Source organism: Bubalus bubalis, chromosome X, assembly GCF_019923935.1.
Source record: "Bubalus bubalis isolate 160015118507 breed Murrah chromosome X, NDDB_SH_1, whole genome shotgun sequence".
Classification (NCBI taxonomy): Eukaryota; Metazoa; Chordata; class Mammalia; order Artiodactyla; family Bovidae; genus Bubalus; species Bubalus bubalis.
In genome coordinates this window covers 57,242,393-57,259,023 of record NC_059181.1, presented here as the reverse complement: position 1 = coordinate 57,259,023, position 16,631 = coordinate 57,242,393, and the positions used below count along the sequence as shown (strand labels likewise).

The 16,631-nt window shown below is 38.2% G+C and overlaps 1 protein-coding gene and 1 non-coding gene across 5 annotated transcripts in view; both read left to right on the top strand.

Moving 5' to 3' along the window:
• Window positions 1-16,631, top strand: part of JADE3 (jade family PHD finger 3) — a 139,608-nt gene that overhangs the window by 98,674 nt on the left and 24,303 nt on the right. For all 4 annotated transcript variants that reach the window (XM_006058759.3, XM_006058761.3, XM_006058760.3 and 1 more), the window contains 3 exons: window positions 7,300-7,490; window positions 10,681-10,892; window positions 15,405-15,572. In XM_006058759.3, the coding sequence (XP_006058821.1) occupies window positions 7,300-7,490; window positions 10,681-10,892; window positions 15,405-15,572 (571 nt within the window). The remainder of the gene's footprint in view (window positions 1-7,299; window positions 7,491-10,680; window positions 10,893-15,404; window positions 15,573-16,631) is intronic.
• On the top strand, window positions 16,149-16,220 carry TRNAY-AUA. Its single transcript has one exon. It is a non-coding gene; the product is annotated as a tRNA-Tyr (tRNA).

The window sequence follows — 16,631 nt, the reverse complement described above, 5'->3', positions numbered from 1 at the left end:
TAGAATTACTCTTATTCATTGCTGTAGTAACTGAAAAGGGATGGAAAAAGATACAGCAGATTAGGTGGAGCAAATCCGTTTAGAATTGTTCTGGCTTTCAGGTAAGGTTTTCCTCTCTGTTCTATTGTCATTTCTGCAATTCTCTTGTCCTTTAGGATAGTGTAGTATGTATATGTGGTGATTGAGGTGAGGGGTACAGAGAATTATGAAACAGAGCCATCTTGCACTGCAAGTTTCAGCTGTTTAGATAAGCCTGTTCATTACCACAGGAATTTTTTGAAGTTAAGTTCAACAAATAAAAATGATTGTAACACCATTACATGTTTTTTAGGTAGACTGGATGATTTTGATGCTCATCAGTGATAAGCTTCAGATAGTTTTTGTTTTGTTTTCATTTGTTTATTTAAAGTAGTTTCTTTCACAGTAAGGGTCCAATGGAAGGAAAACAATGCTTTATGTTTGTTTAAAAGGAAGCATGCATTATAAGTTATATTGCACATAAATGGTTAATGTTGTATGTGTGTGCTTGTGTGCCCGTGCTCACTCGCTCGGTCATGTCTGACTATTTGTGGCCCCATGGACTGTAGCAGCCAGGCTCCTCTGCCCTTGGAATATTCCAGGCAAGAATACTGGAGTAGGATGCCATTTCCTCCTCCAGGGGATCTTCCCGACCCAGGGGTGGAACCCTCATCTCTTGTGGCTCCTTCATTGGCAGGCAGATTCTTCACCACTAGAACCACCTGGGAAGCCTTAGATTAATTATTAATTGACTTACTGTAGAAACAAAAACATCAGAACACAAATATTAACTGTACGTGTGTGCTTATACAACATGTACATGCTGCTGCTAAGTCGCTTCAGTCGTGTCCAACTCTGTGCGACCCCAGAGATGGCAGCCCACCAGGCTCCGCCATCCCTGGGATTCTCCAGGCAAGAACACTGGAGTGGGTTGCCATTTCCTTCTCCAATGCATGAAAGTGAAAGTGAAGTCGCTTAGTTGTGTCCCACTCTTCGCAACCCCATGGACTGCAGCCTACCAGGCTCCTCCATCCATGGGATTTTCCAGGCAAGAGTACTGGAGTGGGTTGCCATTGCCTTCTCTGACAACATGTACATACGTATGTACAAATAAATGGGAATATTCTGTAGCTTGCTTCTTTCACTTAACAAATATACTTCTGAGTCATTAGTGATATTGAAAGAGAGGATGATTAGATATCCAGAGAGGCCCCTATTTCCCCTTGGAATGTAAATGTTTGATTAGGTTACAGACTGCAGTACTTTCTTCACTAAACTCTAGACTCAAATAGGTAAACACCAATGCAGCATTTCCACTTGGATGTCCAATAGACATCTCAGACTTAAAATGTCCCAAACTGAATTACTGATGTTCTTCCCAGACTAGTTCCACCTGTAATTTTATACATTTAACTGATAGCAGATTCATTCTTCCTGTTCAGTCTTTCAGACCAAAATTCATAGAATCATCTTGCCTCATACCCCATATTCAATATCAAAGGAGATCCCCTTGGTTCTACTTTCAAGATATATCAGATTTCATATATATAAGTCAAAGGAAGAATGGCCCCTAGTGATATATGGGACCACAAGCCTGCCTCTTACTCCACTGCTGTATTTCACCATCATACTTCTGTCACCTCCCTGTACTCTCCTTGCCCCACTCTTCAGCTCTTTTTCCTTTCCGTTTTAGGCAGCAGCAGTCTACCATTTTGCTTTCAGTTACGAGAATCAATAAAGAGTACTTTTATGTACACATCTATCTTATTTAAAGTTTAAAGCAGTCTCTTGGTGGTTTTTCCAGTTACTATTGCTGTATAAATTGTTTTTTCAGTTACTGTTGCTCCCCAACTTATTGTCAGGCAACCATGTTTTTATACTTATAGGTTCTGTGGGTCAGAAATTCAGACAGGGCACAGTTGGGATGGTTAGTCTTTGCTCTATGATGTCTAGGGCCTCAGTGAGGAAGACTTGAAGTTTGGGGTGACTCAGTGGTTGGGGGCTGGAATCATCTAAAGGTTTTTTCACTAACATGTCTGCTCCCTGGGCTGGGATAATGTAAATATTGCACGTGGCCTCTCTGTTTGATTTGGTTTCCTCATAGCATGACAACCTCAGTGTAGGAAGACCCTTCACAGGCCTTAGGTACAGGGGTCCATATACATGTGTTCCAGCAAACAGGCTGAAAGCTGTTTTCCCTTTTATGACCCAGCCTTGCAATTCTCATAGCATCACTTCTGCTGTATTCCATCCGTGGAAATAGTCATATTGCCCTCCCTGATTCAAGATGAGGGGAAATAGACTTCACCACTTGGGGGAGGGGCAGAGTCACATTGTAGAAGAGCATGTGGAATTTTTTAAATACCTTCTGTCATAGACGTTATAATTGTCCTTTGTTTCATAGATGAGACATGGAGTCTTGCAGAGAAGCAAGAGTGGCAAGATTAACAAGGGACATCTTGGGAAACTATTCCTAGGGATATTATTAAAAGGGGCTTCTATTTAGTTAGCTTTTAAGACATTTACTCAAGCCTTTTAGAAGTCCATGATGTTATGGTATTTGTGCAATTTTTGTGCTATTCACAAATGATTCTGATCCACTCATCAGGAAATGAAGTCTCTTTGATAATAGTCTCTCCCTGTTAAATATTTAGATCAACTGAAGGACTCACTGAGGACTCAGTGCGCATAAAACACTGGAAGAGGCTATAGGTCAGCTTAGAGTGGTTCCAGCTTCCTTTTACTGCCTCTTTAGTGTCACAGCAGTGTTCACATGGGCCAGAGGTTAGCTGACCTACCCTGAGGAGCAGGTGGAGAGGCCTTCTTTCTGTGAGGCTAAGCAGGTGTGGTTGTGGGTCCTTTGACCAAAATTGGTCATCCAGGAAGTTATTACACATTCATTTACATTCAGGCATCCAAATTTATAACTGCACTTACTACATCACCCTAACAAAATTGCTCATACCTCTAGACTTTTGTGCTTTTGCTATTTTGTTCAGTGATCTGATGACCATTGAGAGAATGTCCCTCTACCTAGTGTATAGTGGCCAGAGAAGAAAATCACCAAGGAATGATCCTGGTATTTCCACCAGCTATAGCAATATAATGTGTACTTGAAGATCTTAAAGCTGCATTTTACAAAACCCAAAGCAGTATTTTTTCACTTATTGTTATAGACCTTCCCTCTATCATAAGAATTTCTCCTTGTGGGTATCCTTTGGCATTACTGTTTCAGCCTATAATTTTTTTTTATTGTCATAGTCTTAGTTGTTAGATTCAGACATATGAAAAGATGAATGAGATAATATCATCATCATGTTATAAATTTTGCATTGAAATATACACACAGAAAGATAACTAATGCATAACTGTATAACTCAGTTTTCATGATACACTTGTTTAACCTCCACCCAGATCAAGAAATAAAGCATTATCAACACCCAAGAAGCCCTCCTTCTCCTTCCCACTGACTTCATTCACCATAGGTGACAGTTTTGCCAGTTTTTAACCTTCATACTGAGACTGGATTGTTTTGTTCATCATTATGGTTGTGAGATTCATCCATGCTGTTGCATGTAGCATTTCATTAAGTTTCACTTCTGTGTAATATTCCATTGTGTGAATATACCACACTTTATTTATCCATTCTGCTTTTGATAGATATTTGGGTTGCTCTCAGTTTTCAGCTATTATGAAAAATGCTAATATGGACATTTTTGTTCATCTTTTAGTATATATATGTATGTGTACTTTTTAAAGTATATTCCTAGGAGTGGGTTTGCTAGGTCATAGGGTATGCATATGTTCAGCCATAATATCTGCTGCCAGATAGTTTGCCAAAATGATTGTACCAGTTCACACTCCCAGCAGCAGTGGTCTGTTTGCTCCATTTCCTTACAAGCACTTAGAATCTTCAATTTTTAGTCAATCTTTTCAAGTTTAGCCATTCTGGCAGGTAATGATGATTATGATTTCAATCTGCATTTCTGTATTAACTGATGAAGTTGAGAACCTTTTCAGATTTTTGCCATCTGGATAGCCTTATTTTTGAAGTGTCTATTCAAATTTTTTGCCCAGTTTTTAATTGATTTATCTGTCATTTTCTATTTGATTTGTAAAAGTTTATTATACACTGTTGACAACAGTATTTCCAATCTCTTCCTTTATGGTTAATGACTTTGTGTCTTACTTAAAATATCTTTGTCTGTCCCAAGGTCATAAAGATATTCCTTTTTATTTTCTTCCAGAAGCATAATAAATGTATTAGTTTAAGTCAAGAACATCTATAGGTCTACCTTTTTCCACAGGGAATTTGAGGCAATTAAGATGAATAGATAAGCAAAATATTATTCCTATTAGAAAAAGATGAATCTTGAAAAAAATATTCTATAATTACCTCATAAAGCATGCACCAAAAAGCACAGCATATTTAATCTCATGGACTGTGAAGAATTCATACACATGTCTTGGCCTTTTCAGTTGGGTTCATTTCAGTGGGAAGCAGGCCTCAGATAGCATTTCCCAAATTTTTAGCTTCCATTAATTATTTTAGAGTTCTACTTTTTCCTCAAATATTTTATTGCCTTTGGCTTAAGCTCCATATGGTTTTTTAAAAATTAAAATATGTGATTGCATGTAGTTATTTTATTCAACATGCATTATTTGGAGTCATAAGTTTCTAGAAGAAAGCTTAGGAAATATTCACTCTATATTTACAGAGTGGACTGTGCCTCTGTATATTAGATTGGTACAAAAGTAATTGCATTTTCAGACCATGAATTTTAAATCATTATAACTAGGCTCAAACACATCTTTATTAATCAAAACAGGAACCATTACAGTCAACACATTTTTGCTAACGAGAAATAGGTTTGTTTATTCCTGTAGTGCAAAACTCCATGCTTCAGGATTCAGTGAACTCTTAGAAAGTATTTTCTGCCTTCTGCTGGTTGTGGAAGTGTTTTCCCTGAGAAAAGTTGTCAAGATGCTTGAAGAAGTGGTAGTCAGTTGGCTAGAGGTCAGGAGAATATGGCAGATGAGGCAAAACTTGATAGCCCAATTTGTTCAACTTTTGAAGCATTGGTGATGTGATGTGCAGGCATTGTCGTGGAGAAGAATTGGGCCCTTTCTTTTGATCAGTACCAGCTTCAGGTGTTGCAATTTTTGGTGATCTCATCAACTTGCTAAGCATATTTTTCAGATGTAATAGTTTTGCTGGAATTCAGAAAGCTGTCGTCAATCAGACCAGCAGCAGACCACCAAACAGTGACCATGACCTTTTCTTGGTGCAAGTTTGGCTTTGGGAAGTGCTTTGGCACTTCTTCTCAGTCCAACCACTGAGCTGGTCATCGCTGGTTGTCATATAAAACCCACTTTTCATCACACATCACAATCTGATCGAGAAATGGTTTGTTGTTGTGTAGAATAAGAGAAGAAGACACTTCAAAATGACAATTTTTTTTTTATTTTCACTCAGCTCATGAGGCACCCACTTAATGAGTTTTTTCACCTTTCCAATTTGCTTCAAGTGTCAAACAACCATAGAATGGTTGATACTGAGTTCTGCAGCAACTTCTCATATAGTTGTAAGAGGACCAATTTCAATGATGCTCTGAATTGGTTGTTGTTACTTCTGATGGCCAGCCACTATGCTCCTCATCTTCAAGGGTCTTGTCTCCTTTGCAAAACTTCTTGAACCACCACTGCACTGTATGTTTGTTAGCAGTTCCTGAGCCAAATGCATTGTTGATGTTGTGAGTTGTCTCCCCTGCTTTACAACTCATTTTGAACTTGAATAAAAAAATTGTTCGAATTTACTTTTTGTCTAACATAATTTCTATAGTTCAAAATAAATATAAAATAAACAGCAAGTAATAAGGCATTAGCAAAAAACATAAAGCAAAAATGTACATTAAAATGATGTGTAACATAGCCATGTTTATTTAAGGATGTATTCTAATATCAAACAGCAAAATTCAACAGTGCAAAAGCACAGTTACCTTTGTACCAACCTAATATAGTTATGTGTATTCATATGAATACATTAATGTTTATGAATCATTCTACATACATAGTAACTCTAAAGTAAGGAAACTGGCTCCAGAAGCCTTCCGGAGAAACAGTTTTCACTATTTTATATATGTATATATATTTCTTTCTCTCTTTTTTAGATGGCTTACCCTGTTCTTTGTATATCTATTTCTTTATTTTTTAGATGGCTTACCCTGTTCTTTAAAGTTTCCAGGGAATAATTATTCAGATCCCCTCTTGGTTATGTGTTCTGATACTTCATGTAGCATCTAAAACATTGATTATGGAGCCAGTCATTGGTGTGAGAATTTCTGTTTCTTCCCTTATTTGGTTTCCTTGCCTTAGGATCTTAAGTATCAGGAGAGGTTAGGGGAAATACGGGTTGACTCAGGCCTGCTAGATAATATGTTGGAAGAATGGGAATCCTTCATCCCATTGCCTTATCCTGGCCCAGACTTACATTTATGGTTGATAAATGCCTTAAGTTTGTATAAATCTATAGCTTCTTGGCTTTAACTCATCTGTATAAATAGTGAAAATAAGAGATATAAAAATAACAATGGCATTATTAATCATCCAGCTTTTACTGTACACTGTCCTAAGCACTTTATGTATTTTATTTCATATAATCATCATAATAACCCTATGAGTTTGATACTATTATAATTTATGATTATCATCCTTATATTTTAGCTAAGAAAACTAGACTTTATAGAAATTAAGTAATTGCCCAAGATCACCACGTGAATGAGTGGAAGTGAAAAACAGATGGTGTGAGTCTATAGCCTCTACTCTTTACTACCATCCAGTATGGCCTCTATGATAGAAAACATGAGTTTAGCTAAAACTTACCTTTGGTGTGGAATCTGGCTGTGCCTTTGTACAAGTATCACTCCTTCTGCTATTTTCCTTCTAAATAAATGTGGTGGCCATTGCACCAAGAACACGCAATGCAACAACATTTTATTAGAATGAGTGGTAGTAGGGACTTAGGAGCCATGGGGTAAATGAAGCATTTCATTAAAAGTCAGAATATTCACAGCAAATGACAAAACTGGATTTGCAGAACCATTTGCCTTCTAAAAAGGAGTCTTATCATGCCTTTCAGTTGGCAGAGCAGGGGATTTCCCCAGGGTGGGGAAGGATAACATTTAGCTCCACTGCATGGCCTGAGTGCTGTCGAGCCATCCAGTCAGTGCATGGCATCTGTCATTCGTTGATTGTTATCAGTGTCTTTTTTTGCTTTGCTAGGGTTATGGCCGACAAGAAAAAAGAGGTCCTGTTTGTCCGGCCCCGGAAATATATCCAGTGCTCCAACCCAGAGACCACAGAGCCTGGCTACATCAACATCATGGAGCTGGCGGCATCTGTGTGCCGCTATGACCTAGACGACATGGACATCTTCTGGCTCCAGGAACTCAATGAAGACCTCACAGCAATGGGTAAGTTGTTTCCTCACATGTAACTTGTTCCTTGTCTGAATTTGTTATTTTTTTTAAGTTGTCAGGACCATTTAATTTGCTTTCATTCTGTGGCTTCCTTTCTTTTCTGGGCTCTTCATTTATTTTCCTCTTGAATCTTAATAAGGCATTTCCTGAAGTGCATAAATATATTGAGGTAGAGCAGTGGTATTTAAATCTGACCTTTTCTTTCCTTGTTTATGGTAAATATCACAGATCAGAGATGGCATGTAGGTTTCATGAGGCCGTTTCCCATTTCTGAGTATGAGAATGGTCCTGGCTGGACTTCGGGTTGAGAAGGATTCTGAGACTGGTTCTTCACTCAGCCCTGGAAAGTACTATGATCAGTGAGCAGGGCCAAGCGTAGTGGCACCTCTAACATTGCCACCTAATGTCAAGAAGCTCCAACTTTAACATTAGGCAGCACCACTGCAACTGACAGGTTGATATGACCAAGGATGCCTTAATGAAGGACTTAGAATTTTGCTGCCTGGAAGAAGAATGGCAGGCCTAAGGCAAAACATCCCCAAAGCAGTTCTTAGCTACCTCCAGTGAGTTCTAAAGTTGTCGTGCAACTCTCAAAATATAGAATAAAATGAAGCAAAAACAAGCAAACAAAAAAATTGGAAGTAAACATAGTAGTAATTTTAAAGTAAACATATGCCATACAGTACCATACCAGCAATGTTTGGAAATTCTGGGCTGAAAGGAAGTTCACCTTATACTTACACACAGTTCTTTTTGACCTGTCTTCCATCTAAACAGTGTTTAGGTCCAAGCGGTCCTGTGAAACTGGGTGGTTCTTAACTCTCTGTATGAGATACAGTAAAGGATACATTTGCTTTTGTTTGAATCACATTTGTTCATTGTTAGTACAGGGATCAGTGGTTTTCCTTTTCTTCCCTCTTTTTTCTTTCTTTTGAGGTTGGTATCTGAATGCATGTGAATAAAAAATTAAAATTATATTAAGTTCAATTTGGCATGATAGTGATATTTATTCTGCCAGTAACCGATATTTACTTCTTGCTTTATAAAACTTTTTGTTTAGCGTCTTCTCTTATTCTACCTTCTAAGAGGAAAGAGAGGAGTCAAAAAAATTTAGGGTGGGAACCCCAAAGAAAAGGGAATAAAAAACTGACAGAAAGGGAAAATGAGAGTATGAGGGTATAATCAAATGGATCGATGGCTCAATGTGCAAATGTATTTATGAACCATATAGCATTCATATACACTGAAGACATTACAGTGCTGCCTTCAACATGACACTGCCTTATAACAAAGTCCCTTTGGTATCTCACATTAATTCTCTTAGGATGAGTTTTTTAAAAAAGATTTTTGAAACAGTTTTAAGTCTGAAGAAAAGCTGCAGATTTAATACAGTATACATACCCCTCATGCAGTTTGTTTCCCCTCATGTTAGCATCTCACTTTACTATGATACATTTGTCAGAGCTAAGAAACCAGCGCAGGTACAGTGCTATATTACCTAAATTCTAGGCTTCATTGGGTTTTCACCAGTTTTTCCACGAATGACCTTTTTCTGTTCCAGGATCCCATCCATGATACCACATTGCATTTAGGCTTGAATGATTTTTTAAAAGAGGATAACTTTATCTCAAGCCTTCCTTTAGAGAGATATTGTAGTAAGGTTTTAAGAACTTAAAATAGTTTTTAAAATAATATTAACTTCAGCATGTTTTTATTCAGATTAAGGAATTCTAAAAATTGAGAGCTTACTGCATACTATACTATACATACTATACTATACATTGCACTATACTAAGCAATGTATGAACATGATCTCATCTCTGCCTCATAAGAAATCAAGAGTTTGGTATTATTATCCTTATTTATATAGATAAGGAAGCTAAGTCCTAAAGATGGCAAATAACTTGTCAAAGCTTCAGTTCAGTTCAGTCTCTCAGTTGTGTCCAACTCTTTGCAACCCCATGGACTGCAAAGCTTATGTAACCAATATGAGGTCAAGTGGGAATTTGAATCCAAGTGTTTTTTTAACCAGATACTATAGTCCTTCACTTCATGGGGAAAAGTGTGTAATTTGTCTTGGCTGGAAAAATTAAACATACTTCCTGAGTAGTTTTTGGTTTCATAAGTAGCTACAGCATTGAAAAAGTAGTTTATGTGAAATTCTAAAGTTCCTTAGGGTCTTATATTACAAATTAAGTGAAATATTTGGGTAAATTTGTTTTGGATCATTTTGAGAATTATTCCTGAGTTTATAAGCTGTTAGGGTAAATTCATGTGCGCTCTCACAAAATCATCAGTCCCCCTAAAAAGAAAAATGTTAGTTGTTATCAGTAGCCACCATATGAATCTTTGAGTTGGGTTATTATGTATAGAAGACTGAGAAAAATTAAAAGTATAGAAGGAAAAGGAATCAAGAGGCAAAAAAAGGTAATTTCAGAATTTCCAATTAGATTTGTGAATCCTAATAAGTTTATTTTATATTATAGTTTGTCATTAGAAAATATTATTGAATTTTCTAAAAATCAGATTTGAAAAACAAGTATTTCATATGTGTAGTCACATATACAGTACCTAGAATTTTCTTTTATGACTTAATACATTTTTGTATGAAAATTTCCATTAAATGGGCTCATTGGAACTAGTTTGCTGAGAATTAATTGTTATTTATATCCAAATAGTTACATGATTCTAATTATTATACTATAAATTAAAGTGTTCAAAATTACAAAGTTCAGTGAAAGTCCTCCCTCAGTGGGATTAAGAGAAAACAGATTCAGGGGGGTTCCCTGCTGGTCTAGTGGTTAGGATTCCAGGCTTTTACTGCCATTGCCCAGGTTCAGTCCCTGGTTGGGGAACTGAGATCCTGCAAGTCAAGTGGTGCAGCCAAAAATAAAAAAGAAAGAAAACAAATTTAGGAGGAGACTGGCTAGGATCTGGACAGAAAATTGAAAGGGTCAGTATATGTAACTTACAAGGAATATGGTGAAATGTATTTCTCCTTTCATGTCTCAAACACTAATTTTAGAACAGCTCTAGTAAAAGATTCTTTAAAATCTGGTTTTAAAATCAGAGATGATTTTATCCTTTAGAATCCCCACACCCTTGCTTGCACCGGGCTCACAGTAGGTGATTTGGGAATGACAGCTGACTGATGGGTTGATTGATTGTTTGTATTTCTGTGCAGGTTATGGGCCAGTTGATGAGAATCTTATGGAAAAGACAGTAGAAGTCCTGGAACGCCATTGCCATGAAAATATGAACCATGCTATTGAGACAGAGGAAGGGCTAGGCATAGAGTATGATGAAGATGTGATCTGTGATGTGTGCCGGTCTCCAGACAGTGAAGAAGGGAATGATATGGTGTTCTGTGATAAGTGTAACATCTGTGTGCATCAGGTTAGTGAGAGTGGAGACCGCCACCTCCCCACGGTCACCCTTTCTGAAGCTCAGTGATGATCTCCAGCACCCATATCTGGGTAGCAACTTGCATTTAAGGGTGAAAATACCAACTTGGCCTGGCTGTTCTCCAGTAATTCCTTTAGAAATAATACTTCTTATGATCCCCAAGTTGACTTATTAACTTTAATCCAGGGGGCTAAACCCAGGTCTTTATTGTGTCATCATGCCCAGGCCATTGAGATTGCCTTGTTCAATACTTTTACAGTCCCCTGGGGAGTCTCCTTGCTACCTGCCTGGGAGTCTCTCCTCTGCTTTGGAGTCCCTTTTATATCGTCAGGTTACACCCATGGTCAGTAACCTTCGTGAGTTTACACTTCCTGTATCTGGAAGTGCGGACTTCTCATCCTGGCACCCAAAGCTCTCCTCCATCTCCCAAATATACCACTCCCAGAAAACTTGGTCCACTCTACTTTTAAACAGTAGAATTTTAGGATTGTAAAAAACTGACCCACACCCTAATTTTACAAATAACACCAAGAGAGATGAAGTGACTTTACCCAACCTCTTACAGCCTTCTCCCACTTCTGGTTAACAAAACTTCACATATCTTTCAAGATCTAGTTCAAGTCCTTTCTTGAAGTCCCTTACCCTAAGTAATTTTTCACCCTTTTGAACATGTGTGTTTCATTCATTTCGTTAATTTATCTAGCAAATAGGTATGCAACACCATCCACGTACCAGAACTCTGCTGCATGCTGAAGACACAATGATGAAGAGGCAGACAAGGTCTTTGCCCCCAGGGAAATCAGTCTGGTGTAGGCTCTACGAGGAAACTGCCCATTGAGCATAGTATACCAAGGATTTTTGTAGATAGAGGTCCATGCTGCTGTAGAAGTGCATGGGAGGGATAGAGGTTGGGGATAACTTCCAGGAGGTGGCACCCAAGCTGAACCTTAACAGCTAAAGGGAAATGCCAGAAAAAAACAGCAGCATGTGTTCAGACAGAGAGGAGAACATGTTCAGGTGGGGTAGTAAGAGTAGGCAAAGTATGTCAGAGGCAACTCTGAGCAGTTCAGAACTGTGGAGAGTGATGGGGTCAAGTAGGGAAGGCATGGAGAGTGAGACTAGAGAGGGATACATGGAACATGTGAAAGGCCTTCCCTGATAAACTAAGGAACTTCGATTTTGTCCTGTCAACCCTGAAGGATATGATTTGTAATTCAGAAATGTCATTCTGGCTACAAAACTACTAAAATGATTTAAATAATACAGGAGAGAGAAACCAGGATTTAAGACTTTAATTCTCTGGGCCACCTAACCTAACCCTTTGTATTAAAAGGTATTCAGAATTATTCTGTAATCAGTTGGGTCTCTTTCTTCCTTTTACTTGCATCCTTTTGGAGTGAATTTTGAAAATTTATCTTCACTCTACCAGGTATTAGCATTTATGTCCCACCTTTAGTGACAGAAAAAATCTTTATCACTTAAGTATGAACTTAAATATATAAATATCTGACAGCACAGGTCCACAGCCCCTTCTCTGCATTTCCAGAATTTTAAAGCTGTGAAAACTATAAGTTTTGTTTGTTTTTTATATAAGTTTGACACTAAATGATTTGAGGGAAGATGCAGGACTTACCCAGTGTGAGACTTTTTGTAGTCTTTAGTCCATTTTGTGAAAATACTCATATTTTGTTAGAGAACTATTAATGTATTGTATTTGATTATATGGTACTGCCCTGATCCCATTATGGGGTTATATAATATGCCAATATAATATGCCATGTATATACTGTATTACTTTCCTGAGATATGCACAGTTCTAAATTTCCTGATGTTTCTTACCCTAGAGTTTTCAGATAAATGATTGTGAATCTTTAGTAGATTTGAAGGTAATAGTACCAAGATCATGTGTATATGTTTTCTGTATTTTTCCTTCACAGTCAGGACAAAATATTAATGAATTATTTCCAGGTTCTTTGGGTAACAAAATGTAGCATAATAATTCTCCTTAAAGGTATTTTACTTTGAAAACATACCCAGTAATGACTATAAATGGTCCCTTTCCTCACGTAGAAAGAAATGACTAACACATAACCAGGCCTTGCAGAATATAAGCTGGTATGTATTAAAGCTGAATGTTGGTGCCACACAAAGTTTCATGTAAGAGAATTCTTCCTAAGTGAGTATGTTCACTTGAATTCTAAAGAGATACTTAGGTTAGAGCTCCCTCTGTTGACTGAAAAGTGACTTTAAATGATTTGGAAGATTTGGTTTACTTAACAGAATTGGGGACATGTTGACCAATTGTTTTTATTAAACATAATTTTTCTTCTTTACTGCCACCATATTATATCAAATATTTGTTTCTTTGTGACTACAATACACTTATGGTCAGTGCTATAGAAGAGAGTTTTATTTTACATCAGTAGATTTTGGATTTTAAAAAGAACTTAAATTTTTTTCGTTAAAAAGTGTGAAAATTGGGACCATTCCAAGTCCCTTAATGTGTTCCATTTTCTGCTTCTTAGCCCAAATATTGAACACTCAAACTGAGGCCTAAATTAATTTACCTGAAGGTACATGCTCGTAGTTTTTATACCTATCATATATATAATGTTTGGCACTAAATTTATTAACCCCCTGAAGTTATATGTGAAACATATGTTCGTGCATGTGGGCAGTTTTTTTAAAAATAAGAGTCCAGCCTTCATAATTTTATAGTCTAGGAAAAGTTGAGAGCCACTACAGTAAATTACAAGCTTCTGTGATCTTATGACTAGGAATAAGTCTACATAAGAGCTCAGTAAACGATTTTCTACCCAATAAAATGGCCATGTAATAAAGGGTATTCCTAGAACCAGCTACTGGTTTTTCTTCTGCTGGTCTGAAAGAGGCTCTATTTTAGGGAGGAAGCTTGCTTTCATTTCTTTGCAGACTTTCTGAATTTCAGAAAAGGAAAAAGCTTTGAAGGTTAGGGACCTTATAAAATGATGTCCTGCTTTTGTGAGAGCAGCCTAGTTAGAATCCAGCTTCAGTTCTTGAGTGAAATGTATTTGTTCTACCAAACCACCTACTCAAGCTCAGCATAGAGAACCGTCCAGATAAATTGATGATAAAGAACCTACCCCAATGACCTTACAGTATCACTGAGGAGATAAAACATAACAGTTAGAGAAGAATACATGATATTGACCAAGTACCCCTTATGAAATGGGCCTTAAGTAGTTTGCCAACCCCTGGTTTTAGATGGGGTTGGGGGTGGGAGCAGAAGGAGATTTTAGAGGCTTTATTGCTGTGCATTGGTATGAAGACTATAGCACCCAAATAGAAGGATTGAAGGTATGAAGGAAAAAGAAGATAATTTAGAAATAAATCAGTCCAGGCATGATATGAATAAGGACTTGGGTGGAGTAGTTGTGGTGGAGATGGAGAAGGTGGTCAGAGTCTAGTGACGACTCTGAAGGGAATATTAGCAAGCCCAGGGACAATAGATGAAGGAAAGTGGATAATAGGGATCAAGGAATTTGGATCTGGAAGCTGCAAAGTATGGTGGTGATATGGATAGAGTTTGGAAAGGGGGTTAGGCTAGTTGGGGCTAACATAATAATGACTGTTGGAACTTGAATCTGAGCTGTGGGTGAACTCTCTGGGGCAGGCACAGACTTTGAATCTGCAATGGTGAATCAGTCATTGGTAAAGGTATGCTAGGCCACCTGGGGAGCCAAGTGGCCCTCAGCTATAGTCTCTAATGGTCAGGATTGAGCAGTAAGGGGGAAGGATGGGTGAGATTAGAGGTAGTGAAAAGGAAATCTAAAATATTACCCAGTCTAATCTCCCTCCCCCCCCATAGTAGTTTATTTATTTATTTATCCATCTTTATTCTGTAAGGAATTTGAAGTGGCTTCAAGAAATCATTATGGAGTATTGTGATTAGTCTAATATTGTGTTCGGTTTAGGATCCATTAAGTCCCTTTTTCTTCAACCGAAGCAAGTAATTGCTCCAATTTGTTCAGAGTGCTTTTTTATGCACCAGGCACTATCAGGCTCTTTAACATTAGCTCATTTGCTTTTCAGAAGTGTCATTCTGCTTATTTCCTAACACTTTTTCCTTGATCACAACAGTGCATGACATACAGACATTGTTCAGTAAGTATACGACTGACTAATTATAATACATAAGCATTGAGAAAGCTTTAGAAAATGGAGGCAAAAAAGAAAAAAAATATGTAATCACAAAACTCATAACAGTTGGGCTAACCTTTGTGTGTATATCCTTCTAGTCTTATTCTGTTGCCCTTAAATCAATTCTCATATAGAGACATGCTGATCTTAGATGCTAGAAGTTGCTTTTTATTTTGAGTGTTTTAAAATTACTAAATCCTGGATATGAGCTTGTTTGACCTTTTCTCCTAAAAGTGGAGGGTACTCTGTGACTGTGTACCAGAGCAGACATTGACCCAGTAAGTAGATGCTAACCATTCCCTGCTCTCCTTCCTGTGCCTCCAGGCCTGCTACGGCATCCTCAAGGTCCCAGAAGGCAGCTGGCTGTGTCGCTCCTGTGTCCTGGGCATTTATCCACAATGTCTGTTATGTCCAAAGAAAGGTGGAGCCATGAAGAGCACCAAAACAGGGACTAAATGGGCTCATGTCAGCTGTGCCCTATGGATTCCAGAGGTATGAATTCATCCAGGTCTGTGAGCCATTTGTTCTCCCACAGCATTCAAACTGACTCAGGCTTTGTAGAGATGCTTCATGCCTGCCCATGATTCTGAGTTGATAATGGTTTGCCTTGACCTCCATCACATCCTTCTTGGATGCATGTGAGCCCATGCTAAATAATTTATAGGTGGTACTACCAGCAGTATTGGATAAATTTGGATGAGAGAAGAGGGTATGAGCAGCAGATTTTTTAAAATGTAAAACCTACCTTAAATACCACCAGGGTTATTCCCTGGTGGCTCAGATGTTGAAGAATATGCCTGCAATGCAGAAGACCAGGGTTTGATTCCCTGGGTCAGAAAGATCCAGTGGAGAAAGAGAATGGCTACCCACTCCAGTATTCTTGCTTGGAGAATTTCATTAACATAGGAGCCTGGCAGGCTATAGTCCATGGGGTCACCAAGAGTCAGACCCAACTGAGCGACTGACACTTTCATGTTTCACTTTTGCCAGTGGTATTGGATAAATTTGGATGAGAGAAAAGGGGATAAGCAGCAGACATTTTTAAGGTAAAACCTACCTTAAAAGTAATCCCTGGTGGCTCAGATGGTAAAGTGTCTGCCTATAGTGCAGGAGACCCAGGTTCAATCCCTGGGTTGGGAAGATCCCCTGGAGAAGGAAATGGCAACCCACTCCAAAACTTTTGTCTGGAAAATTCCATGGACTGAGGAGCCTGGTAGGCTATAGTCCATGGGGTTGCAAAGAGTCAAACACAACTAAGTGACTTCACTTTCACTTTTCACTTACCTTAAAAGTACCATATCTTGGATTTCCCTGGTGATCCAGTGATTAAGAGTCTGCCTGCCTTGGGTTCAATCAGAGGACATGAGTTCAATCCCTGGTCCAGGAAGAATCCACATGCACGGGCAACTAGGCCCGTGCACCACAACTACTGAACCTGCATCCTCTAGAGCCTACAAGCTGCAACTTCTGAACTGAAAATCCTAGGTACATACTATGGTATTCTTATGGATATGTGTGCCGAGTCTGACTTTTTTCAACCCCATGGACTGT